Source organism: Nomascus leucogenys, chromosome 4, assembly GCF_006542625.1.
Source record: "Nomascus leucogenys isolate Asia chromosome 4, Asia_NLE_v1, whole genome shotgun sequence".
Lineage (NCBI taxonomy): Eukaryota > Metazoa > Chordata > Mammalia > Primates > Hylobatidae > Nomascus > Nomascus leucogenys.
Window position 1 is genome coordinate 146,704,269 of NC_044384.1, and position 26,067 is coordinate 146,730,335.

At 40.3% G+C, this 26,067-nt stretch overlaps 1 protein-coding gene across 1 annotated transcript in view; it reads left to right on the top strand.

Annotated features, from left to right (window-relative positions):
- CSMD1 (CUB and Sushi multiple domains 1) overlaps positions 1-26,067 on the top strand; it is a 2,090,842-nt gene that overhangs the window by 1,330,817 nt on the left and 733,958 nt on the right. The window contains exon 7 of the mRNA XM_003271406.4: positions 932-1,009. Within this exon, the coding sequence (XP_003271454.2) occupies positions 932-1,009 (78 nt within the window). The remainder of the gene's footprint in view (positions 1-931; positions 1,010-26,067) is intronic.

A 26,067-nucleotide genomic window follows, 5' to 3' on the forward strand; every position in this document is an offset into this window, starting at 1 on the left:
TTCACACCTATTTATACATAGAGTCACAGTCCAAGAGGCAAGTAACTTACCTAGCACATGGGGCCACCATTTTGTAAGCAAAGATTTGCGGCCGATCTGCCTGCTTGCAGCTGCCGTAGGTCCAGTCTCATATGGGGACCTCAGAAATGTTTCCACTGGGCACTTAGTAAAGCCAAGTGTGGGATTGCTTAGAAGATCATAACATTTTTTATTCTGTAATCACAAGATGCATCCCCCATTTTTTTCCATAAATGACCAATAAAAATACAATGAAACTTCTTAAAATGTTTAATGCAGGACTTAGTAAATCAAGAAACATATTTAACTCTTAGAATTATGATTCTAGAAACCAGGATGCTCTGTGCCTTTTGCACAGCCTGGAAAGTGTCTGGAGGGACTGGTGGTGTGTAGCACTTTATAGCACGTAGAGCATGCCTTTCCTCTACTTGCTCCCCATCCATACAGATTCGCTAAACTGTAAGTGAGTAAATGCATATAGGAATACATGAATGAGCAACTGCCATTTTTATCTAAACTTTTTCATGATTATAGCAAAGTTAGACAACTCTGTAGTCAGGATAGATACATCAAGTGAGTGATCTGCCTGAAAACTTTGGGGAATGATAATGATTTGTGGAATCTGCCACTCCTAGTGGTAAATATGATTGGATGTGTAAAGTCAATGGCAGCATGTATTATTTTTAGCTTCTGAGACTGGTATTGTAAGATATGATCTTGCTGGTTGATAGCCTCAGATTAATTATTTACAAGCTCTTTGACTTCATTGACTTGATATCATTCACCTCTTAGAACATTTCCAATTTTCAGGGGTTGATAGAAAGCAGTTACGACTGGAAATGCTGTGTGGATACAACATTGTTTTATGATCTCCAAGTCTTACCTGCTAATGGCTTGGTTTTGTTTCTTCCAGTGAAAAAAGCGATTGAGTTGAAGTCAAGAGGAGTCAAGATGCTGCCCAGCAAGGATGGAAGCCACAAAAACTCTGTCTGTGAGTCCCTTTCCTTTCTATATGAGGATTGATATGCCCTTGTAAGGGGGAGCGGAGGAGAGAATGGAGAGTTAAGGAGAAGCGATCCCACCCACCGCCTTCCCCACGTTCTCTCTTCCTTCTTTTCTATAATCGAAAGTATTTTCTGGGAGAAAGAACATACACTAACTTCACTTTGTTAGGGAGGAATGTCCTGGTGGTTCTAACTCCTAACCATGTCTGACATCTGCCCTGATCACTGTCTGAGACTGGACCCTCCAGATGTCTCTCTTAAGTAAATGTGACCCGGTCAGGCATTTTCATACCAGTCTTTCTCCGTCCTAGCACACCCCACACACACCCGACCAGACTGATCTCTGGAAAAGAGAAGTCGGTTCTTCTCTTTTGTCTATTAAAATGTTATTGACCATTCACTGCGTGGAGAGTAAAGTAGCTTTTGGGCAATGTCTACGTCCTTCCAAAGAGAAAACAAGATCTGCAGAGATGTCTGGCTGATGACATTTGCACGTGCCCAGTACCTGGTAGACCGCGGATCAATAGCTGTTGGAGGAATGAAGGTGTCTGCCACACCTGCCATTTTGGTGCCTTCTCCTCAATTCCCGTCATCATCACTCAGCCATAGGAAGCCCTGGCCATGCCTGGACTGGGTCATGGTGATTCTCTGCCAGAAGGGCCCTTTGTCCTTTAGCTGAAAGCCGGCAGCCTGTGTGCTTCTTGGAGACTCACTGTGCAGACCCTTCTTTCTCTGCAGGTGCAGTCAGCTCTCCACTGGTTTTGCTCCCCCACGCACTTACACATGTCATAACAGTTACTGGGTACCAGCTTCACTGAGGGTTTGCTTTTCTTACAAACGAGGGATGAGTACCCTCTACTGAGATACCACGTGGGTTGGCTTCTGGTAGGGGCCGTTTTCTGCTCATGCGTCTTCTCGGACTTTCTACCCATTGGATTGTGTTTTCTACACTTCCCTGGCAATCTTTTCATGTGGTGTTTCTAGCCTTGCTCTGTGGGTGCGCCTGTCCCTGGTGTTTTGCATCTGTGGATGTTGTTTTTCCGTTGCCTAGCAATTAGTGGAAGGGCTGGGATGGATATCTGAACACCCTCGGGTCAACCAATTCTGTTTACATCTGCATGCTGGAGCAGGCTTCTGCATGAGGTTTTATATGCAACAAATATTCTGCTAAAACTAATAGAGGAAACAATCAAAATCTTTTGACAACGACACTATAGATTGACCTACATCTTCATCACTTTAGGATTTCCTGACAATTGCTTGTGTGACAATAATCCATACTCTGTGCTCAGTCTTGCGCAGGTTGAGAGGACAGAGAGATAAACCTGTCCCCTGGGCCTCAGAGGCAGGGAGGAGCCACCACACTCTGACCACCCCTCTGGTCTTAGGTCTCTCCCACTTCCAAAAAAAAAAATAAAAGTCAATCTGTAAATGTTTGCATGGCACTTTCTATAGAATAATCACTGCCAGTCACCCTTTAATGAAATTAGACTGGAAAAGGATGGGAAAACTGAAGGGAAAAAAAGTCTGAGAAACGGTCAAAGGAATAAAGGGTTTTTTAAAAATAAAATTTTAACATTTTGATATTGTTAGCTTTTAGTGTAGAATGTTCTGTAGAGGGAGATATAGTATTTACAATAGTTTGAAAATGATTTTTATGATAAAACCCTGCACAAATGATCTAAAGTTCAATGTAGAACCACATATCTGGCCAAACTCTTCTATTAAATCAATATCAGGTTGGATATCCGATCAATTGGGCAGCAGATTTTTCTGCTACTATAACATTTAGGCAGAGCTTTTTTTCTTTTGTAATAAGGAGAATATCTCTTCTGTGCTCATCTGAACACAAATTGACATATGTATAATGACTCATTTGGTATTAGAAAGCGTTCTGTCCTTTCTTTTAATAGTATTAAAGTATTTGTCAGACATGGGAATTAATCATTAGAGAAAATGAGGAATGGAAACCGTGAGCCTTCTAAGACGAGGAAGGTAATCAATGGTAATGTGTCATTCCAGAGAAAGGTATGACAGAGAAAATGAAATTGTTTCACGATGAAAGGACATAGGGTTTGAAGCCAGAGATGCAAGGATTCTATAGCTGTGCAAGTATGTGCCTTATTCAAGTTCAAATGTCATCGCTTACACAATTATTAATAAAATAGTAATCCTTTCCATAGGGTTGTCACTCAGGTAAATCAAGAGGGGTGTAAACTACCTGTTCCAGAGTGTGGCATGCAGTGGGCATTCTGTACACTTTAGGGGCCTTCCATAGTAAATGGAGGGAAGTGAACCACATGGGGCGAACGGCAGGGGAGGTAGGCACAGGCCAGGCCACGTTTCAGCACGTGCTGCGTGCCTTAGGCGTTCCCACCATGAGCCCTGTTTCCTCTTCAGCACCTCGTGAATCCCTTGCCATCTGTAGGAGACTGAGTGTGAAAGTGCTTTACATTCTTGATACCCACGGTGACACTGGCTGCCCAGATCCCTGTTGCTGACATGAGGATTTCATCTTCTGTCTACAGGGAGTGAGGTGCTGGTGCCTTCAGTGGAGGCCTCATTCGTTTTCAAGCCATTCCATTAACTTGAGTCTCTCCGCTTCTGCTTCACCCCAAGACCTGGGTTCCTCTGGGAGACCACGGCTCTTGAGATTCTAGACATTAGATCTAAGTCCACAGACCTCTCCCGCAGAAGTGATATAATCGTTTCCCCAACTAAGGGTTTTGTTGCGGATATGACAAAAGATTTATGGAAAATGTCTAGCTCAGGGTCTGCAGGCACTGTTAGTTCCTGTTCCACAGCCCCCTCTGTTTACTTGCGTCTGAGTATTTTTTATTCTGTAAGCTGGACATTTTTGTTTGTTTATGATCGTTCTTTTTCATAAGACACCTCTGGGAGTAAAAGAAGTGACAGCAGCGGCCAGGGAATTATCTATTCCCTGTAGAGTGTGAGGCTGTCCCTGTTAAGAAGTTTTCATCCAGTGCTGGCTTCACTGAAGCCAGGCAGGGGTGGACCCTGCTAGCAGCTCCTGTATTCTACCCGTGGGAAGCACCAGGGCCTGGATGGGAGGCTGAGCTGCCTCCTGCCGTCCCCTGAATCTGTCTCTGCTCCAAGGCACAAAAATCAGAGGTCACAGCTCTTTGCAAAGGGTGACCTTATGCGTTCATCTCCCTCTAGATTTCAGCACCAACTTTTGCCCCTTGTTGCCTCCAGCCTAGAAAGCAGCCACAGCTCAGTGGCGACTCCTTCCCGTGCCACTGCCCTGTCCCTGGTGATGTCCCCAGATTCACCCTTTTGTAAACAGAGCCTTTGAAAGTAGCCTTGCCTTACTGGGTTCTTCTCCAAATGACATCTGTTTCCTGATGGGACCCTGTCATGGTGATAGAAAATGTTCAAGGTTTTGGTGAATTCAAGAGGGCAAGTTCTACCCATAGTTCTAGATGTTTAAAAAGTAAAAATGAAAGGAAACACTGGGCAAAGCAAGAAATCCATGCCGTCTGACTATATCAGACCCACCCAAAGTCCTGTTCATTATTACCCTCACCTCTGCTCACTGTTGGGGCATCAGCAAGAGTTTAGGAAGTGCAGGAAGAGAGAGAGATGATAGCAGGGAATGGGAGAATTTCCCTGACGGCCTCAGGAAACTTGCAATTTGATAATTAAACAGATCAAGGTCAGTGGTCTGGTTGTCTAAGGTGTTATCCCAGCTTGTTGTCTCAGGACCAAGAAAATTAAGGGGTGTGCCCACAAAGGGTGAGGTTGGAGTGAATGTTTAATAAGCAAGAGAAGAAAGATTTTCACAAGGGAGAGGGGATCCCGAATGGGTTGCCGCTTTTACAGCTGAATTAAAATGCTTTTTTGAGAAATTCCTCTTATCTCTGTAGCTGTTTGAATAACTTTTCTAATCTATAAAGCTGTCTGCATAACTACCCCTTATTTATGTAGCTGTGGTTATGTCCCTAGGCAAGCACAAAGCACCGCTTCTCTTGTTTGTTTAACTGTGGATTTGTTTTAGGGAAGCCACCTCCTCCCTGTGTGAGTTCCCAAGGAGCCCACTGGGTATATGCGTGAAAAAGGGAGGAAACTTTTTCCTGGGAGCTCGCTAATCACACAAAGAACAGAAGGTTTCTGTGCTGAATCCTGCTTGCTCCTCTGTCCAGGAGCAGCCTGCTTCTCTACTGGAACCTGCCTGCTCATCTGCGCAGGTGAAGCCTGAGTTTTCCCAGGCTGCTCTATTTTTGCCTGTAGCTGTGATTTTTCAGGCTGGCTGCTTCTCCGAGGACCAGCCTTCACTGTCTAACTGACTGGTTTTTCCTTCTGCTGCAGTGATGGAGGACTGCTCTAATTATAAGACTTAAGAGAGTTAAGGTTTTTTGTTTTTGTTTTTTGAGATGGAGCTTCACTCTGACACCCAGGTTGGAGTGCAGTGGCAGGATCTCAGCTCACTGAAACCTCTACCTCCCGGGTTCAAGCGATTCTTCTGCCTCAGCCCCCCAAATAGTGGGGACTACTGGTGTGTGCCACCATGGCCGACTAATGTTTTGTATTTTCAGTAGAGACGGGGTTTCACCATTGGCCAGGCTGGTCTCAAACTCCTGACCTCAGGTGATCTTCCTGCCTTGGCCTCCTTAAGTGCTAGGTTTATAGCCATGAGCCACCATGCCCAGCCGAGGGTTAAGTTTATACAGGTATGTAATACCTGGCCATAGATTTAAAACAAACTCCTGCTTGTTTCACTTGAAAGATCAAAGTGCCTGTGTTTGGAAGTCGTGTACATCCCACAGGCTCCTCTCTTCCTCTGCTTCTTCCTGCTAGGACATTGGAATTTTTCTCCCGGACCTACTTTGATTGTACCTTTAGTTCAAGATGAGCCCCTTGAGAGTTTGGGGTTTTCCCGTCCATGACCCACAGATCACACAGCAAACCGCCTCATTCCCTGACAGCCCAAGCTACCAGTACATAGCGAGTATCTACTGATGGATGGATGGATGGATGAATGAATGAATGAATGAATGAATGAATGAATGAATGAAAAGACAGAAAAGAATCTCTCTGTGCTTTGGAACAAAAGTCCTATAGGTTCTTTCATTTATGCCTCCTAATCTGATGAGTCTTTTGTGAATTTTGCTTTGGGAAGCCAAGTTCATCAGCTTCCTTACACAGCCTTGCTTTCAACCCCTGCAATTCGTTTCATCACTAACATGCACAAAACCTAACCACATATTGCAGCACTACTAGAGTCTTTAGAGATATTTCAACTCTTCTGTGTGGTGAGGGCGACTGTCAACATTAAGTGTACAATGAGAAGATTTAGAATTTCCTTTTTCACCAGCTTATAATCAATAATGTTTGAAGAAAAACCCAAAGATATTAAGATAGTCATTAGTATCTTAAATGTCTAAGTATTTTGTAATTAGATGCATAACATGCTCTAAATTTTGAATTAGTTTAATCTTGGAAAAAATGCAATGTAAATGGGCAACATTATGTCTCAAAAAGGGCTTCTGGAATAAACTGAGCAAGCACCCATCCCCATCTTCTTTCTCACCCTGAGTGATGGTAAACTGCTCTTTATTCTGAAAGTAGATTATTTCAATATCAAAGAAATTATTAAACTGATACTCTATACATTTGTTTCTTGTTGAGACAGAGTCTCGTTCTGTCACCCAGGCTGGAGTGTGGTGCAATCTTGGCTAACTGCAACCTCCACCTCCCAGGTTCAAGCGATTCTCCTGCCTCAGCCTCCTGAGTAGCTGGGATTACAGGCATGCACCACCATGCCCAGCTAATTTTTGTATTTTTTAGTAGATATGGGGTTTCACCATGTTGGAAAAGCTGGTCTTGAACTCCTGACCTCAGGTGATCCGCCTGCCTCAGCCTCTCAAAGTGCTGGGATTACAGGTATGAGCCACCGCCCCTGGCCAACACTCTATTTTTTAATGATGGTAACAGCACCTGTCATCTCTTCTTCTGAGCATTCTCCTTGGCAGAAACCAGTTTTAGCAGCTCTCAATGTGAGGATTACTAAAGTAGATAGTCTGTTGGTGCCCTTCTAACTCCAAAATATATACATCTGCAGGAAGAAAGATAAGCAAAACATTGGTTGCTATTTTGAACTACAGATTTTTCCCCCATGTAAAGTTAAAGACAAATGACTTGACCAATTCGATATTGATTTGTTGTAGCTCACTCACATGAGCTGATGGGACATGCTGTGTATGGAGGAGCATTTGCAATTAAAACAGTTTATAGCCATGCAGGATGGGGCAGTTAATCCAGAACCATTACTTAATAAAAAGCTGATTTTTTTCAAATGTGGAAAATTGAGCAGTCTAATGCATTGCCTTTATACCCCTGGGAAAAATAACAACACAACATTATAAAATAAATGCCCCTGTAATTCTCCTGTATTCAACCATAAACGTTCACTTCCTTGCCCTTTGTTTCCATTGGGCAATCAATGTTTTCTCACCCTGGAAAAAAAAAAAAAAAAAAAGACCTGAGGCAAAACAGAATGATATTCATCGCAAGTTTCCAAAGAGACAGTTCAGTTAATGAAAAGCAGTTGATGGAATCTTGTCCTTCATAATGACATACAGCGGTTCCATCTCCCTCTGGCTTTTCTTGTGGCTCTGCCATAATTTGGAAGGGTAGATTTTAAAACTTGTAGCTCTGTTTTTAGAAGGCTAAAGTGGTGTCTCAATTACTGTATACACTTAATGATGTAATTATAACTGTGGAATGTTTGGATTGTCTTTCTTAAAAACCCTGACTGGTTGAACCATTTTCCGAAATATACTGCAGAAAATAATTGTCCGCTGGTATTTATCCACTTATAATTATAATATTCATAGTTTTAGTTGTCTTAAGTTTGGAATAATTTATGAACAAATAAAATATAGTAGTGGGTAATCTTCTCTTAATCGTTAAATTCCAATATGCTAAAAAAAAAATAAGGTTTATTCCTATATCCTGAAGAGTCTCTTGCCCTCATGTCAGCCTCTGAGTTTAGCATTGTAACCACCAGCAACAGGCTCAGTTCAGCCCGGGGACAGGCGTCAGCAACTGTCGTCTCTCTGGGACCTGTAGAAGCTGAGAGAAAGGAAAAGAGAAGCCATGAATTATCATGAATAGGGCTACCATGAGAAATAAAAGAGAAGAAAATCAGCTCACTCATGTTCATCTTCGGAAAGTTGTCCCGAGATGATCCAATTCCAGAATGGACTGAGGCAGATTATGGGGCTTGGCCTGCCTTTCTCTTCTACCAGCCAGAAGTTTCTATCCACGAGCTTACTTGGGAGTCACATTGGTGTCTAACAGGCATCTCTCTCACTCTTACCTGTCGCAGAAGAAGCCTGTGACTTCCACCATTCAGTCCCTCGACCTTCACACCACCCCTCTCTCTGGCCTCTTGGTGAGCCCTGACTGCCCCCCAACACATCCCAAGCCTTTTTTGTTACCTCCAAACCACCACTGCCCCTCACCCGTATCATCACGTCATCCTCAGCCTCTCCCTGCCCTGACAAAGTCCCACCCTGCAACCAGAGGGATCTGAGTGAAATATCAGTAGAAGCACATCCTTCCTCTGCTCCAGACCCTCAAACGTTTCCCATCACAGGCAGAATAGTCCACATTCCTCATGAAGACCCAAGACCTCCTTTCCTCCCACCCTCGCATCCTGGTCCTCTTGGTTTCTGCACTGTTTCTTGAGGACATTGGACATGCAACCACCCCAGGGACTTTGCTCTCCTCTCTCCTCAGCCTGAAGTGATGTCCCAAAGAAGCCACATCACATCCTGCCTTCCTCACATCATTTCTTAAAATCCACTTTCTGTGGCAGCTGTCACTGATCACCCTACCTAAATATCATGTATCTTGAGCATCCACAACTTCTCCCATCCAAGTACTAACCAGGCCTGACCCTGCTTAGGTTCTGAGATGAGGTGCATTCAGGGTGGCATAGCTGTTGACTTGAGCATCCACAGCTTCTATCTTCTTCTGATACTTGCTCTGTTTTTCTGTTTTTTAAGTTATTATAACATATCATATATACATATACGTGTATGTTTATTTGAGTGTGTATCATAAACACACACATAAAGTAACCCTGTTCATTTCATTTCTCTCACATCTCCCAGTAGAATATAAAGTGAACTCCATGAGGGCAGGTATATTTTCTTTTTTAAAAAATTATTTTTCATATTTTTCCATAAGTTATTGGGGTACAGGTGGTATATGGTTACATGAGTAAGCTCTTTCACGGTGATTTGTGAGATGTTGGTGCATCCATTACCCGAGCAGTATACGCTCCACCATATTTGTTGTCTGTTATCCCTTGCCCCCTCTCCCACTGTTTCCCCCACATCCCCAAAGCCCATTGTATCATTCTTAGGAGGGCAGGCATATTTTCTACTTTGTTCTCTGATCTCTGCTAAGAATTTATAAGATTCCCAAGAACACAACAGATGCTCAGTAAGTGTTGGTGAATTGAATAACCAAGGGATGTAGTTATGGGATATAACCCAGGGATGTAGTTATGGGATATAACCCAGGGATGTAGTTATGGAATGGCGTGTTGTGTGGGAAGAGGGTGCTCATGTTTTTCTTCAATTAGATTTTTATATTTCACATTTTCACTCACGCATTCAATGGTCCCTCGCTGCGGAGCATCCAGCAGCTGTCATAAAGATGGTCAGCATCTGTTCCTTCCCCAGGGGAAATGACAGTCTTGTGGTGTTTCAGATCACCGGTAAATATTTGTCACACAGAGTGCTGTCATAATGGTAGCAACATTTATTGATGATTGAGTAAAAATGGAAATTCACTTTATTTCAAAATATTAGTAGATCCACCCAGAAAATATGGAAATCCATAGAAATAGAGGATGCAAAGCCGTAGGAAAGCAGGGCCGTGTGAGGCGCCACCAAGTCGTCTTTAAAGGACTTCCTCCGTGGCTGAAACGTCTTATCTATAGACTTGCTAGGTAGTGGCTAAGAGAAAACTGTGCCCACTATCAAAATGTTATGAGTTATATGGAGAAAAGCACAAATAATTAAATAATTCATCAATGTCAATTAAACACACTAGTTTCAGAATCATGATACCCACTGCATGGAAGGAAACAGGAACATTATGAGAAATTTTTCAAGTTTCTGTCACAAAGTGATAGTACCTGGTAACAAAAACTAATTGTCAGTCTAAATTGTGTGGTCTAGTCAGTCACAAAACACACTGTAATATACTGATTTTCCTCCATCCCACTGCTGAAGGAGTTCATTTGTTACTGAGTCAATGGCTGAGATATGCTTGCTCTTAGGAAGGTCATTTGAAGAATTTCAGCGAAATGCATGCTGCCTTTCTGCAGAGTGTTTCACTCGATCCAGAGCTTGAGGTGGGATGTGGGTGCAAGTAGGGTGGGATGAAGGGAAAGGAGAATGGAGTGAGGACCTTCATCAGCCTGGATGCCTGACTTAGAACCCAGGATACCAGAGAACAGAAGTTGTGACTTGTCCCCTAATCCTATCAATTGCAAATGATGTTTATGTAGTTTCAAGCTCAGAAACTTTATTTCAGAAATCATTTTCCCATGGACGTTTTCATCAGGCCATAATTTTCCAGATAAACAGATATATTTTTGCTCTATTAGTCCGCATATGGATAATCTTTGGTAATGAACATGATCGTCTTTACTCATCTATGAGAAACACATTTTGCTTCACAATAATATTGTTAAGGAATACCAGGCATGTTAGTAGACTGCCAGAAATGCCTCTCGTCATCAGATCTTGCTTTTAGGGACATGAGTGATGTATCAGGAATGTGTGATTTGTCTGAATGGTAGTAGACCAGAGTGATTTCTAACACTGCTGCAGAAACAGGCATGCCTGCTAATACGTGTGCCAGATTTCTAGCACTAAGTGCTGTAGATCTTGCTTTAACTCAGATTTTGACAGTGGGAAAAATAATAGCCCCATTAACCTCTAACAGTAGTATAAAGGCTTAATAAAACAAGAAGGATAATTGCTCTAATCTACCTTGCTCCATCATAAAATGTAATAATTTGGAGTTTTGCAATTGTTAAAGACCCTGTTTTCTTAGCAAAGATCCATCTCCATGTAGCACAAATATAGTAGATTATAAAAAAATGCTTCATCAGTCAGGTAAGTAAATTACGCTTGCAGTTTCTAAACAGGTCTTTGTCACTGCAGGAGCTAAAATATCTTTTCAAGTGCTATGGAAAATATTGCTGTGAAGGGCATTGCTGTCTAGATACATTTGAGAACAGCATCACTGGTAACTAGAAGCAAAACAAGATGATTCATCAATTATTCATCATGTCGTTTACATAATATAATTTTTTAAATAACCAGATAAAAGGATCTATTAAAATACATAAACCAATATATAGCCTGATTGGATTACAGGTGGTTAAATTGAGTTGTAACCGTAGAAGTAAAATGCTTTTCAAGTGGTTTCAGCATACAATTAAAGAATATAATTGATTCAGTAAGGGGAAAAACTCACTTGGCCTAATGACTAGAGAGCCCGTTCTTTTACCTCAAATAGTGAATGAGAAACAACCTAGAGATGATGGCAGACCTAAAAAAAGAAATATAAATTTTAGCATTTCCATCACTACTTTTTAGAAGTGCAATGCAACACATGAATTTCATCAACTTTTGTAAAAGAAAATAACTAAATAACTTTCTGTTCCGATGTAATTGGATGAGGAAATCTTTGAACCTCTGGAGGATTATGAATTATTCATGTTTGGCGCCCGCGCAGTCAAAACAATTCCAGCAGCAGTCAGAAGGGGGAACTGCTGTATTGTTGTAATAAAATCATCTTACATGATCAAGTCTTTGTTAGTGAGTAACTAAAGTCAGAAACTTTAAAAAGTAAAGTAATCATTGAGTCTTTCTTATCAATTAAAGAATTCCATTTTATACACAAGGAGACTAAGTCAGCAAGGTAATTAGTTAGCCTTGATATAAATGTAATGAAGAGACCGAGAATTAAATATCAAGATGAACTCAGATGATCAAAGGGATTTCAGAAAAAGTACACATCTCTTAAGCCTCGTTTTATTTAAAACACATTTTAAAGGTGTAAGGAGAAAACCAAAAATGTTTTCAGGTTAAGTCCTTTCATTAGAGTGCTTATAGAATTACAGAATCATGAAATTGAAACTGACTTCCATTTTCCAGAGAGAAATCAGTTTTGCCCAGACTTGGTAATTTAGCCTCACTGAATGAAAAGTTTCAAAAAAAAAAAAAAAAGCCAATTTAGACTGAATGATGATTTTGCTGATTATTGATGACCTAGCAATATTGGGCCTGCAATTATTCATGGCATTAGGAGAAGCTGCTGCCTTGCTTCTGCCCTCAATGGAAGAGGAACATGACCACATTCAGCGGAACCCATGACCTACTGGATCCTGGGGCCTGTATAGTCTACAGTCCCAAACTCTGCAGTCCACGTGGCCCATATATAGAAGGCAAAGGGACTGATAAAGTGTTCTCTTTCATAAATCTATTTTCATGGGCGTTCAAATGAGCTACACTAATATAGAAATAAGTTAATTTAAAATATGGGAATAAATTTTAATTCAAATGATAAAGAGTAGAAGAAATACATTTTACAAACTCCTGTTGACCTTTTTTCCGTATTTTTGACCTCTAGTTTATAACTTGATCCTACACTTTAAGGATTAAAATGGACAATTGGGTTTCCCTTACTGACTGTTGTCTTATCTGCAAAATGGATGAGCTTTAATGTGCAACAGGGTTATATAATGATGACATCTGAATCTTTCAAAGTGCTCACTTTATTTCTGATCTGTCCAAATTAATTACCACACTAATTGGATTAAATTAGATAATTACACCAAATGATTGTATTGATTTGGTGTAGCATTTCTTTGGTCACATCCCTTGGGTTCACTGCATTTACGTTATATTCATGGAGAACAGATATGAAGAAGCAGTCCATGGTAGTTTATGTCAGAGAAGAAAAATAAGTCATGTTTGAAGATAGGTGAAAGTATATGACAAGTCAAAGAGATAAGCCAAGGTGAACACATCGGGTAATTAGTGAAGTGCTTTGGAGATGGAAAGCACCGTATTTTGCAAGCACTGCACATTAGAATACTTGCAGGAAGTGCGATGTGCCTGTCTAAATTGCCTATTTTATGGTTTGAACTGTCCGTTTGAAAGGCATGTGGGATAACATCAACCATGTGACATCCAAAGAAGGTACGTTCACTATGTATCTGGGAAAATCATGGCTTCAAGTGACAATTCAAGGTAATTGATATGTCAGAAATGTCTCATTCCCTGTCCCTCATAAGAAAATCTTAACAGCTTTTTTTTTGCATGTGTACAAATATACAAATGGTAGGTCTTCCACAAGTCGCATTTCTGACATTGGAAAAAACTATCCCATATCTTCAAGTGTATTTTTTGGAAGGGCTGATTTGTCTTGTTCTTACAAAGATAGAACATAATTAGAAGAATATCAAATGTGTACAATGAATATATCTTGTAAAAATATAATGGTAATTTCTGTGAAATGAAAAAAAAATGCTATTTTAAGTTGGAAAAGTGTTTGCTGGTTGATTTATAATCTGAATCCAGTTCATCATGTATTGAATATCCTCAGGCTAGGGTTTAGCTGTCATCCTTCCTTCCAGCCAAACTGCCGTTTTACTAACTTTTAAATACAATTTGCTAGAATTTTTCTAATAATTATTTTTAACATATTTCAACCTAAATTTCCTTTCTGGATGCTTTTGTGAAACGCATGAACATTTTCCTCCAGTACTATCATCCTTCAAAATAATATTATTCTTTTATTTGCTGGAAAGCAATGAACAAATATTATATTACTGTTCTCTTCTGTATCTGTGATAAACTCTAATTATCATAAGATAAAGCCAGATTTGTATTTCTCATGATTTTATATTAATATTCAATCAAGAGGATTAATTGGAGTTTACCTAATAAAAGTGAGGTTTAGCATACAGGACACATTGAGTAATTCTTTTTTTTTGTGGTTACTTGGCATTTCTTTAGGGAAATTAAGTGTTTTTTGGTAAAGGGCATTACCTTGCAAATTCTGCATCGCAGCACTGTAATTTTAGATGGATTAATATCCTTGCCCATGTTCCAAAGTCTTCCAGCATTTATTGCATCTATAAGACAAACCTGGTTTTCAGACAGTGTCTTAAAGGTCCTTGGAAATATGTCCCCCTGTGCTCCTGCAATATGCTTGCACTACACTTCTTCAATAACCACACAACACAGAACACTCACACACACACACACACACACACACACACACAGGGCCTCCAATTCTGTTGTGATGTTCTTTCTGCCCCGTCACTTTTTCTCTTCCAAATTCCCTTTCATGTCTTCAGCTAATGTCTTAATCATCTTTAAAAACCCAGGTAGGATACAATTTTCGCTACTTTTCTTGACATACTCCAAACTGGCAAGCTACACATGGTGCTAATGCTCTGCGATTTCCCCTCACACCCAGAGTGAGTCCAGCAGGTTTCTGTGATCTTTAGATCCGGTATAGCTTTATGTCCTGGCTCATTCCTTGCCACTTTCCCCTGGCTCCCTGCATGTTCTGTTACTTGTGCTTGGACCACTCTTTCCACTTCTTTTTTGGTGTTGCTTTCAAAGCAGAATGGCACCTGCTTCCTCCAGGCTCTCCCCTTCCATTCCCTCTAAAGCCCCCACCAGTTCAGTGGGGCACCTCCTCCACTGCTGTGTCCAGCCACCCAGCCTCCCTCTCATGCCCAGGGCTGGCTCTTTCCTTTTCTCCTGAGTTCTGCGTGGTGGGGAGTCTCGGGCCTGGCCTTCCACTCAGCCTGAACCTGGGGATCTCACCCTGCCTCCTGATCGTAAAGACTGTCTCTAGGCAGATGCTTTCCCAAACGGTGTTTTCGGCCTGGCCCTCTTCCCCAGACTCATGTGTGCAGCTGTCTGCCTGACACAGTTACTCCCTGGTGTGCAGCAGGCAGGGCTGATGATCAGTCTTCTGGGTGTCAGTTTGGGAAAATCCTCAGCCTGGGTGACCCCTGTCTGTCTGCTCAGCCATCCTGCTGTGCTCCCGGAAGCCCATGTCTAGGAAGTGAGGTGTGGACACCTGAGCATGACCTGGCCCTTCCTGGACTCCACGCCACAGCTGTGGCCTCCCTGGGTTTCGAAGGTCCCCACCCCATCTGTGGACACACTCACCTTGTTGGTGAGATCTGTGAGCCCCTCTCCAGCATGTACACACACATACACACCACACCACACACAGCACACACACCTATACCCAACACACACACACAACATGTAACACCCCAACACACGCAACACACACACACTAACACAACACACATACCCAACACACACACACCCCATACCCAACACACAACACACACAAAATAAGAAACACAACACACACTCAAGACACCCAACACACATCTATACTCAACACACACGAAACACACATGCAGCACATAACCCACCCTAACACACATGCAACACACACACTGTAACAAACAACACATACACGCATTTTTGAATTCTCTTTCTGTTTTACTTTTCTCTTTATATATTTTTATTACCTAATAACTACATATATGTATACATTATTTTGTTTATTGTCTCTCTCATGGAATAAGGGTGGGGATTTTAGTGTTCTATTCACTGTAGAACTGTGCTGGGGACATTGTAGGGCTCAGTAACGATATGTATAATGGATAAATAAATCTCCAGGCGGCTGCCTCCTCCCATAATTTGACCAGCAATTTCAATATCAAGTCCTAATATCAATACCCAGCTAAGTCAGCCCACCCACAATCGTCAGCCTACTCCGCACTCTTAACAAAAGTCATTATATTCCACATTACTCAGATTTTATCATTTCTTGGACATCTGACAATAATTGAAAAAAAAATTTATCATATATATATTTCATTTTCTCCTAGAATATAATGTCATCGATTAGTGACCTTGTCTCCTGCTTGGTTATATGCCCAGAACATATTATGCCTGTTGTCGTGACAAACATTTGATGAATAGTATTGATTCACTGACTCGTGACCAGTTTTACTCACTATAGCAAATTATCTGACACAGTGTGGGTGACTGTATCTATTTATCTCTGTGTATTGGTCTGTATTCAACATCTGGAATAAACGTATGCCTGATTATTACTAAGAAGAACTTTAATATTGTAAACCTTCCTAAGAGTTTACCAATATAATATTAATGTTACTTTGGATAATAAAGAAGTCATATGCAAGTTACTTACCCAAAAAAAACAGGGTCACTTTTTTTAATCCTTCTCTTTTGATAATTGAATGGCATTTTTTTAGGATATAAAGATCAAAGGACCATTAGAATATTAACATTTTTCCAAAGAAACAGTACTAATGCCTAATAATATTTTTGCCATGCATATGAGGGTCCAGAGACCTAAGAATCGCCTATAGTAAAAGGCACATGGGCCTCAGGAAAGTTCATTCTCAGAAATTGTTGTGGCCAGGTGCATTGGCTCACGCCTGTTATCCCAGCACTTCGGGAGGCCAAGGCAGGCAGATCATTTGAAGTCAGGAGTTTGAGACCAGCCTGGCCAACATGGTGAAATCCCACCTCTACAAAAAATACAAAAATTAGCTGTGTATGGTGACACGCCTGTTATCCCAGCTACTCAGGAGGCTGAGGCAGGAGAGAACACAGGATGTGAAGGTTGTAGTGAGCCAAGATCGCGCCACTGCGCTCCAGCCTGGGTGACAGAGGGACACTCCGTCTCAAAAAAAAAAAAAAAAAAAAAAAAGAATTGTTGTTAAAGTAGAAATGTCTGTCTGGTGGCTTGGGTCAAATGAGGCACGTCAGAGGCGACAAGCACCACAGACAGCAGCGAGTCTCTTTCCTGAGTCTGTTTCCCTGAGTCTCTTCTTCTGGGTATGTGGTTGTAACTTCAAGTTCAGTGGGGTGTGTATGAATTGTGGTGGTGTTGGTGAAATATCAGGACAGCGACTAAGGGGGCTGTGAAGGATTTTGCCCCAGAACACTGAGGTGCATAGGGTATAACAGCGTAAAGTCAGGAGAAGCAATCTTGTAGGGCCGTGGTCATTAGCGGCTGGAGTAGGAGACGGGGAGGCAGCGGCTTCCCCAGGCCTCTCCAGATGAGTCAAAGGACGATTGCGAAGTTCCCTGAGATCTGACGTGGAGCAGGCAGATTGCTGAGTTACGGCTCTGCTGATGATGAGACCAGATCCCCAGCGTCCTGTCTGGTGAGCTGGACAAAGACCATCATTCAGGGGAGTGAAATGAGAGCTCTTGAGAGTGTGTTTTCACAGTGAAACATGCTTAATCTTGAAGGCATGGAAGTCATAGATTCAGATTCTGCCTGAAAATATTCAAGTTACAGACTCTCTTTCAACATATTTTTAGATCACTGCAACTGCCTCTTTTTTTAAACCAAGGAGAAATGTTTAAAAAATGGTATTGAGCCTCATTTTCACAAATTCTAAAACAGGGATAATATTTACCTTATAGGGTTTTCTTTAACTATTTGTTACATTGCTATAAAAATACTTAGCCCAGTTCCTGCCATGAAAGGGCACTTAGGAACAATGTCAGTTGTTATATATTTTTGTTAGGATAGGATAGAAGCCAAAGGTTGGAAGATTATAAAGTTATGTGTAAACACAATTATTCATTCAGGCAGGTCCTGAGCGTCCTCTTTGGCTATGCCGAGTTTTTAGATGCCTCTCATTGAAACATTAAAATAGAAATGACAGACTGTGTTGCAGAAGGGAAGCGTCAATCTTCTCTTCATTGATAGTTTTTTGTTTGGTTGGTTTTTGGTTTTTGGTTTTTTGTTTTGTTTTGTTTTTTGAGACAGAGTCTCGCCCTGTCACCCATGACCCATGCTGAAATGCAGTGGCACGATCCCAGCTCACTGTAACCTCCACCTCCCAGGGTCAAGTGATCTCCTGCTTCAGCCTCCTGAGTAGCTGGGATTACAGGTGCCTGTTACCATGCCTGGCTAATTTTTTGTATTTTTCACAGAGATGTGGTTTCACCGCATTGGTCAGGCTGGTCTCAAACTCCTGAACTCAGATGATCCGCTTTCCCTGGCCTCCCAAAGTGCTGGGGTTACAGGTGTGAGCCACCAAGCCCGGCCTATTGATACAGTTTTGCTAGAGGATGTCGCCATGTATGTTACAGAGAAAAAGATACTTTAGTACCAGGGTAATGATGAAACCCGTCAGCCCTCCCCACCCTCACACACAAACATACATTAACCAGTCAAATAATGGGGCCGATTTCTACCTTATTTTAACTTATTTAATTAGTTCAATGTATTTATTGTTATTATTTAATTTATACATTAAATGAAATCAGTTCATTTGAGTAATTAGACCACCTATTCAAAGAACCTCAATTTTGCTAGTTTAGAAAATTAATATATGACTATTTCTTTTTTTATAAATTAAACTTTATCTTATAACAGTAAGAAAACATTTAAGAGTATCTCAGTACAAACTGTGGCAAAGATGTATCAGCTATGGGCTATATGTAATTCTCATCCTTCCTACAACTGCACACAACCCCTGAGGACCAACAAACTAGTGAAAGAATATTTTGAGAGTGGAAGTTATGATACTATCACAGTACCGTTGAATCACATCTCATTAATGTAAAGACACTTGCAAGGGTTGGCTAATTGAAAAGTAGATGATGACTGACAGTCTATTTGGGAGGTGTCCCCCAGTTAGTACAGACATTGCATTGCCCCACAGGTTCAGAAGCCTTGAACACAACTGTGATAGTTTACCCACATGCCGAAGAAATTGCTTCAAGTATTTTATCAAAGGCTAGCAAATTTTAGATTCAGGTAATTTTTGTTTTATTTGGTTTTGAGGCAGAGTCTCGTTCTGTCACCCAGGCTGCAATGCAGTGATGCGATCTTCTGTCACTGCAACCTCCTGGGCTCAAACGATCCTTCTGACTCGGTCTTCTCCCAGGTAGCTAGGATTACAGGTGCGCACCATCATGCCGGGCTAATTGTATTTTTTGTAGGGACAGGGCCTTGCCCTGTTGCCCAGGCTGGTCTCAAACTCCTGGGCTTAAGTGATCCTCCGGTCTCAGCCTCCTGAGTGATAGGATTACAGTTGTCAGCCACTACGCCCAGCCTAGATCAATGTTTGGATTACATTTATTATTCCTTTATGTTTGATAAAGCAAGAACTCCATTTATTGACCACCCTTACCTTGTTAAAATATTAGGCCTAGGTCAATACTTACTGGTGAGACTGTATAGCACTTTTACTACTTAATTAATGAACATGATTATTTGCAGCTTTATTTAATTTGAATCAATGTCCATATGAAATGCTGGAAGAAATATCTACTTTAAAGCTCATGTTTTTTGTTAGCCCAGTAGTTTGGAATCATGGTGTCTCCATTGAATAGATTGTAACTTTGTCAAAATGCCTTCATATCTCGAGGCCCCTGCTATACTTATTGATCATGTTTTCATCACTCCAAAGGGATTGATTATAGTACTTTACTCATAGGATTGATGTGGGGATTAAAGGAGATGACTCATGTAAGGCATTTGGAACCAGGCCTGCCACGTAATAAGCACACTCTAAATATTTCTGTTCATTGGACTAAGAGTGAACTGAACTGTCCTTAGATGAATGTTGAAGACACACAATGGAAATGGCTTGTCCAGGACCAAAAGAAAATGGAAATGTATGAGCAGAGTGAGAATAAAAACACTTCCTGTCTTCAAGAATCTTTCTACGTCTATCCGTAATTCTAACTATCCTGCCTCTTCCTTTCTTCCTGAAACATTCTATAACCAAAAGGGACTGTGGCATTTCTGATGGTATACGCAAGGGTGGTATGAGGGGAGGACAATACAGGAGTTAACTAGATCATCAAGAGATGACTTAGTCCAATGTTAGTCACAGGCCCCTGACGCTAAGCTGCAAGTTCCATGATTCACTTCATGGTAACTGTGGATGAGTTCCAATGTGGGGAAGTGTCTGCAGCTTGCTGAAAGTCATGACATGTGAGATGACACGCTCTAAGGTTGGGAACAACTTGAAACAAAGGATGGAGTTGTTTGGTTGCTGTTACTTTTCTCATTTTATGATGAGTTGGGAATAAGTGTATCGATCACATTTTTACTTACATGACCCTTAGATTACTGCTTATAAAATCAGAATATTGTACATAATTCTATGGAGAGCCTTGAAAGAGAAGTAACCCTTTTTAATTTTGTAATATTTCATTCATTTAATTTAATTACTTTTCACTTTTTTTTAACTTTTTAAGTTTGCTCCTTTGTCAGAGATCTAAGTGGGTCTATTTCTGACCTCTCTATTGTTCTTAATTGATTGCTATCAGTTAATTAACCACTATTACACTGTTTTATTTATTATACTATTACAGTATACTCTAGCATGTAAGAATCTGTATTATGCTACAGTTTCACCTAGAAACTTTTAAATGTAAATATTTTTTAATTGAGGAGAAAGAGAAATGCAGAGTGCCCTACAGAAATATTGCAGAAGTGCCACTAAATTTCATTTCACTGAAAAATCTAGAATTTGTATTTTTGCCAAGTGGCCTTTTCCCCAATATTTTATTGTATAAATAATAATTATCAATATTGCTAATATTTATTAAGCACATGCATTGTAGTAAAGTTTTGCACATGTGATAAAGAGTAATTTTTCATTATAACTACATTTCCTCATTTGACATTAGGGAACGGAGACACACAGGATGAGTCATTTGCCTCAAATCATGTAGCAGTTTCAAAGTCTGAAATCTAAATGCAAAGCCCCTCTGTCTAGTTCTAAGTTCCTCCTTTAAAAATATCACTGGATGATATAAACTTTCTACTGGCATTTGTAAGGCTTAGCACATTTAAAATTGGTCCTTTCCACCTCTATTATAGTCCATTTCAATATAAAAGAGACAGTATTTGTAATTTTGAATAAAATTATACTATCATCTTTGCCCACTTACTCATGCAACAAGTATTTAGTGTGTCCAATTTATGCCCAGCTCTCTCATGCATTTTTATTGTGTCTAAATAGAAGGTATTGCAATTACTTCGAAGCAGATAAGCACACTAAGTGGTCAGTGGTTCCAGCCGACTGAACTTCCTGAAGAACGAAAAGCAGATGCAGTGAACAAAACAATCCATTTCAGTCACGCTGAAAATCTGCAGATTTAAAAGAAGCCTTAAAATTCAGATAAGCAAATATGATGACGGAAAAGGAAACAAAGAATTGGTAGGAGGTGCACAGAGGCGTTTCCTCAGAGCTCACAGCTGCTCTGTCCCCAGGTCATCAATGCGGACTCTGGTCCTCACCGAGTGGAGAGCAAGAGTGGACTGAGAGAGCGGTGCTACCTTTTTTCCTCCAGAGGCTTAAGTGGAGCAAAGATTGAATGTTTTTACAGGCCAGACTTGGCCATTACTCAAGGCCCTGCTGCCTTCAAGATAGCAGCGTGCTTTCAAAGGCCACCAGCCATTAATTAGCACAGTGGGGCTCAGGGAGGCTGGGTCCCAGCGTGCGCCTCTCAGCACAAATGAGCAAGGACACAGCGCTCTGCACCCACTGAAATCTTCAAAGAGATCCCTGCAAGAGCAGTTCATTGAAACTGGAAGAAAAATATGCGTTTACACAGAGAATATCTGGAAGAAAAGTAGAGAAAATTAAAATTGAGATGGTTGCTTTTTGTAAATAGATCTTAGAGTTTCACTGCTTTCCCAATAATGGCTCTGCTTCCATAATTTATTTGAAAGGCAAGTTTCCCAGCCTAAAATTAGAAATGCAGAGTTCCATATCCCTGCTCACCATGGATTTTAATAGAAAGGGGACAGAGTCAGCCTTCAGCAGCCTTACAGGGAGCAGATCATCTTTTCATCCATCCTACATGGAGTAACCGCAGACTTTTTTGGTCCTGGAAATGCTAAGCTGGACTTAAAAGCAACAAAGTGAATGTCAACCTGCCCTGGGCAAACCAAGATGGAAGGTCGCCTTCCTAGGAGCTGCACGGAGGTGCGTTCAGAGGGGGAGGCATGCTTACATCACGCTTGTATCTGTGGTTTTAAATTAGTATAGGATCCTGCTTTTTATTGGACATAGATTTGGTATTTCATATCCAATACTGTCATATCCTCATAATTCTTTTACATCGCCGCCCACCCCTGTTTGACCAGTCGCATCTCTCCGGAATGTCCCGATACATTTGAACAAGCTTCTTTTATGTGGATATGGAAAAGACACCCCCCAGTGTAGGGGAGACAAAACTCTGTCCTCTTACGGCCCAGGAACTAAATTGACATAAGAAAGATTAACAGGAGAAAAGCATGCAGATTTATTTAATGCAAATTTCATGTGTCCCGGGAGCCCTCATAAGGAAATGAAGTTCCAAAGAAGCAGTTACAACCAGCCACTGATAGACTGGCTTGGACAAAGAATATTTGGTTGTGAAACATGGCAAGGCCAAGGGACGTGGGCGATGGTAAGGGATCCGCTAGAGAAGTGACCAGGCGGGTCAGTGTTAGTGTAGCAAGGTTTGTCTGTACACGTGTCCCTGGGCTTCAGTTTTCTGTGCTTGATGATAAGAATGCTGCTTCCCTTTTGGTATCAGGAGAGTATATTTCACATGGGAATTCTATGTCCTGCTTTCACTGAATAGAATGACATGATCTTGTAACTGGCTTTTTTTTAAGTGTCTTTAATTAAAAAATTCCTGAACAGCATATGGTGGGGTGGCATATTCTTAACCCATTCACCAGCAAATAGAGAAGTCACGCAGGATGCAACTTCCATCGTCAGTGCAGCGGCAACTCCCTATCCTAGAAAAGTGAAGCCAAGCATAGAGACGTGGAGGCGCTTCCTGAAAGTCACAGTGTTAGCTGTGAATGACACATGTCTTGACAGTGCCTTTCCTAGCTCGTATTCCAAGCACTCTGATTATCCATGAAGTTAGTAACTCAAGGGGGTGACCCACACTCTAATTTCAGAGAAACAAGCCCAAGCTTAATTTCAACTAAAAATTTTGAAACCTACCTAATAGTCCCATAGACAGTTTTTTTTTTCTTTTTGATAAACATAGAAACTGACTCTTCTGATGGTTATCAGAGGCTGGTAAGAATAGTGAGGGGTGAGGGCAAGGAGCGTTGGCTGGTTAACGGGTACAAAATATAGAAAGAAAGAATAAGATCTTTTATTTGACAGCAAAATGGGAAAGGGTGAACATAGTAAAAAAAAATTGTACTTTTTAAATAACTAAAAGAGTGTATTGGATTGTTTGTAACACGAACAATAAATGCTTGATGGGATGGATACCCCATTCTTCATGATATGCTTATTTTACATTGCATGTCTGTGTCAAAACATCTCATGTACCTTATAAATGTATATACCTTCAATGTACCCATAGAAATTAAAAATAAAACAATAAAATATGTTTAAAAAAAAAGAAATTGACCCTTCTGATCTTCAAGCTTGAAATTGCATTGGTTTTATTTGAGTTCCTTCCTCAGAAAGCACCCCCAGGCCTCTAAAAAGAGTCTCAAAGAACTGAAACTCACCAGCTCAACATACACAGACAATGAGATGCCAGATGCTTCACTCCTGTTTTGTTACCCATTGGTACATTTTTCTTCCTGCTATATAAACTCCTAATTTTAGCTGGTCAGGAAGGTGGATTTGAGGCTGAGCTCCAACCTCCTCAGCTGCAGGATAAAGCCTTCTTCCTTGGCAGTAATCATGACGGCAGTCATTGGCATTCTGCACAGTGAGCAGCAGGACCCAGACAGGACCCCTGGTGTTTCGGTAACAATTTGATGATGTGTAATGAAGATTCAAAAAATTTTTACAGGGGGAATGACAATTAGACTGCCGAGTCATTAAACTCAACATAATGGGTACAATTAGCCCTGAGGCAACTTTATTTTATGGTCACTATTTTTGGTATAAAACAAGGGCAATGGCTTCAATTTTGCAACTTTGGATTTGATTTTATCCATCAATTTAAATGTGACTGAAATGATGACGTCAAAACACTTTAAAAATCCAGCCATGCATTTTCTATAATGAACCCAGTAAATTGTTTTATAATGAAGACATCTCTTATGTTTATTTCAAAAACTGGGCTGGGATGATGTTAATCCTTCTAAGTGGAGCTCACTTAAGTCCAAAAATATTGATTCCCGTATTCACTTTCCTACCACAGGTTATTCCAAAGGGAGTTTAATTGTCCACTTTGGCCAAGTGCTTCCCCGCATCATTACAAATTTCAGAAGAGAATTTAGAACTGCAATAAAATATGTAAGAATTGTGAATGTAATAAGGGTCCTGATGGAAATGCTAGTTTGGAACATGATCTATAGCAGGGAGAATGAGGGTGCCTAAAATTAGGCTGCCATCAAGCTCTGACTCTATTTTAAAACTGTATCAGGTCCCAGCTACTCGGGAGGCTGAGGCAGGAGAATGGTGTGAACCCAGGAGGCAGAGCTTGCATTGAGTTGAGATGGCGCCACTGCACTCCAGCCTGGGCGACAGAGCAAGACTCTGTCTCAAAAAAAAAAACAAAACAAAAAACAAAGCTGTATCAGTGTATCAGTATCTGCAACTGGGTTCAACAATGATGATATAGAAAGACAGTGCCATTTGTTTCTAGATGGCCAGTAAAAAAGATAAAATATATGACCATAGTTAGCAAGCAAAGAAAAATCCCAAAATCTATATCTAAATAAAAATGTTAAGTACTATGAGTCATTCAGATGAAAAAAATATATTTTATATATAATACATTTATATTTTATATTAAATACATAATATACGTACTTACATGTTATACATTTTATAGATTACGTAATATATAACATGCTTGTATGTTATGTTTCATATATAATATATTTTATATTTAAATATACAAATTATACATACTATATATGTTATATATAACGTAAATATGATATATAATATGTAAATATATAAATTATGTATCACATATACGCATTATATATTATATAAATTATATATTATATAATATATAATATATGTGCATTTAAAGTTGCTTTTTTTATGTTTAGAATAACTATCACTACATTAAAATACAAAGACTGTCCCTTTGGCGTTAGTCCATTAATTTGAATGTGTTCTCATGCATTACGTCATGCTTCTCAATCAGAAGCAAAAAGTGTACATTTCCCTAAATTTGCTAAAACTTAGTGTTCTAATAGTCATTTTTTGAAATCAATAAATGTCAAAAATAAGCAAACTGCTAGCTTAACATTCATGAATATTGTTTACATCTTAAAATGATTAGGCAAACATTGGTTTTATCAAGTTAACATAAAGCAGATGTGGTTTAACTGGAAGAACACAAAATTTTAGGTCTGAAGACCTGGGTTTGACATGAACCTACTAGTTGTAGGAGCTTGAGCCTCTTTTTGTCTTGTGTAGGAAAGAGATGACAACCTCACAGGTTAATTATAGGTATTAAACTAAAGAGTATGCACATGTTTTCAGCGGAAGACCTGGCAGAAGAATGATTTTCAAAAAAGTGTTTTAAACATATTTCATTTTTCTTTTGAGTTCAAACGATTTCTCCGCACAGTGCAGAAATCCCTCCCCCTCCAAGTGAGATGAGGGCTGACAGGTTCCTATGAACACTCCTCCAGAAATGGAGGATTCTAATTCTGAATTCCTTTTGGGCAGATAGTTTCAAACCATTGCCTGTAATTGCTTTAGTGATAAGGATGCAGTGCCCAGAATAAGCAGCTGACTTGTGGTTCTGTAAAAGAATAAATAAGAGAACACAATGAAAGAACTTTGCCTTGACTGATCCATCCCTATTCTGGGTCCACAGGCTATTTCTAGGGGTCACTGTCTTATTTTTTATTTATTATTTAATATTTTTTATTGTGTATATATATTTTTTTAAATATACTTTAAGTTCTGGGGTACATGTGCACAATGTGCAGGTTT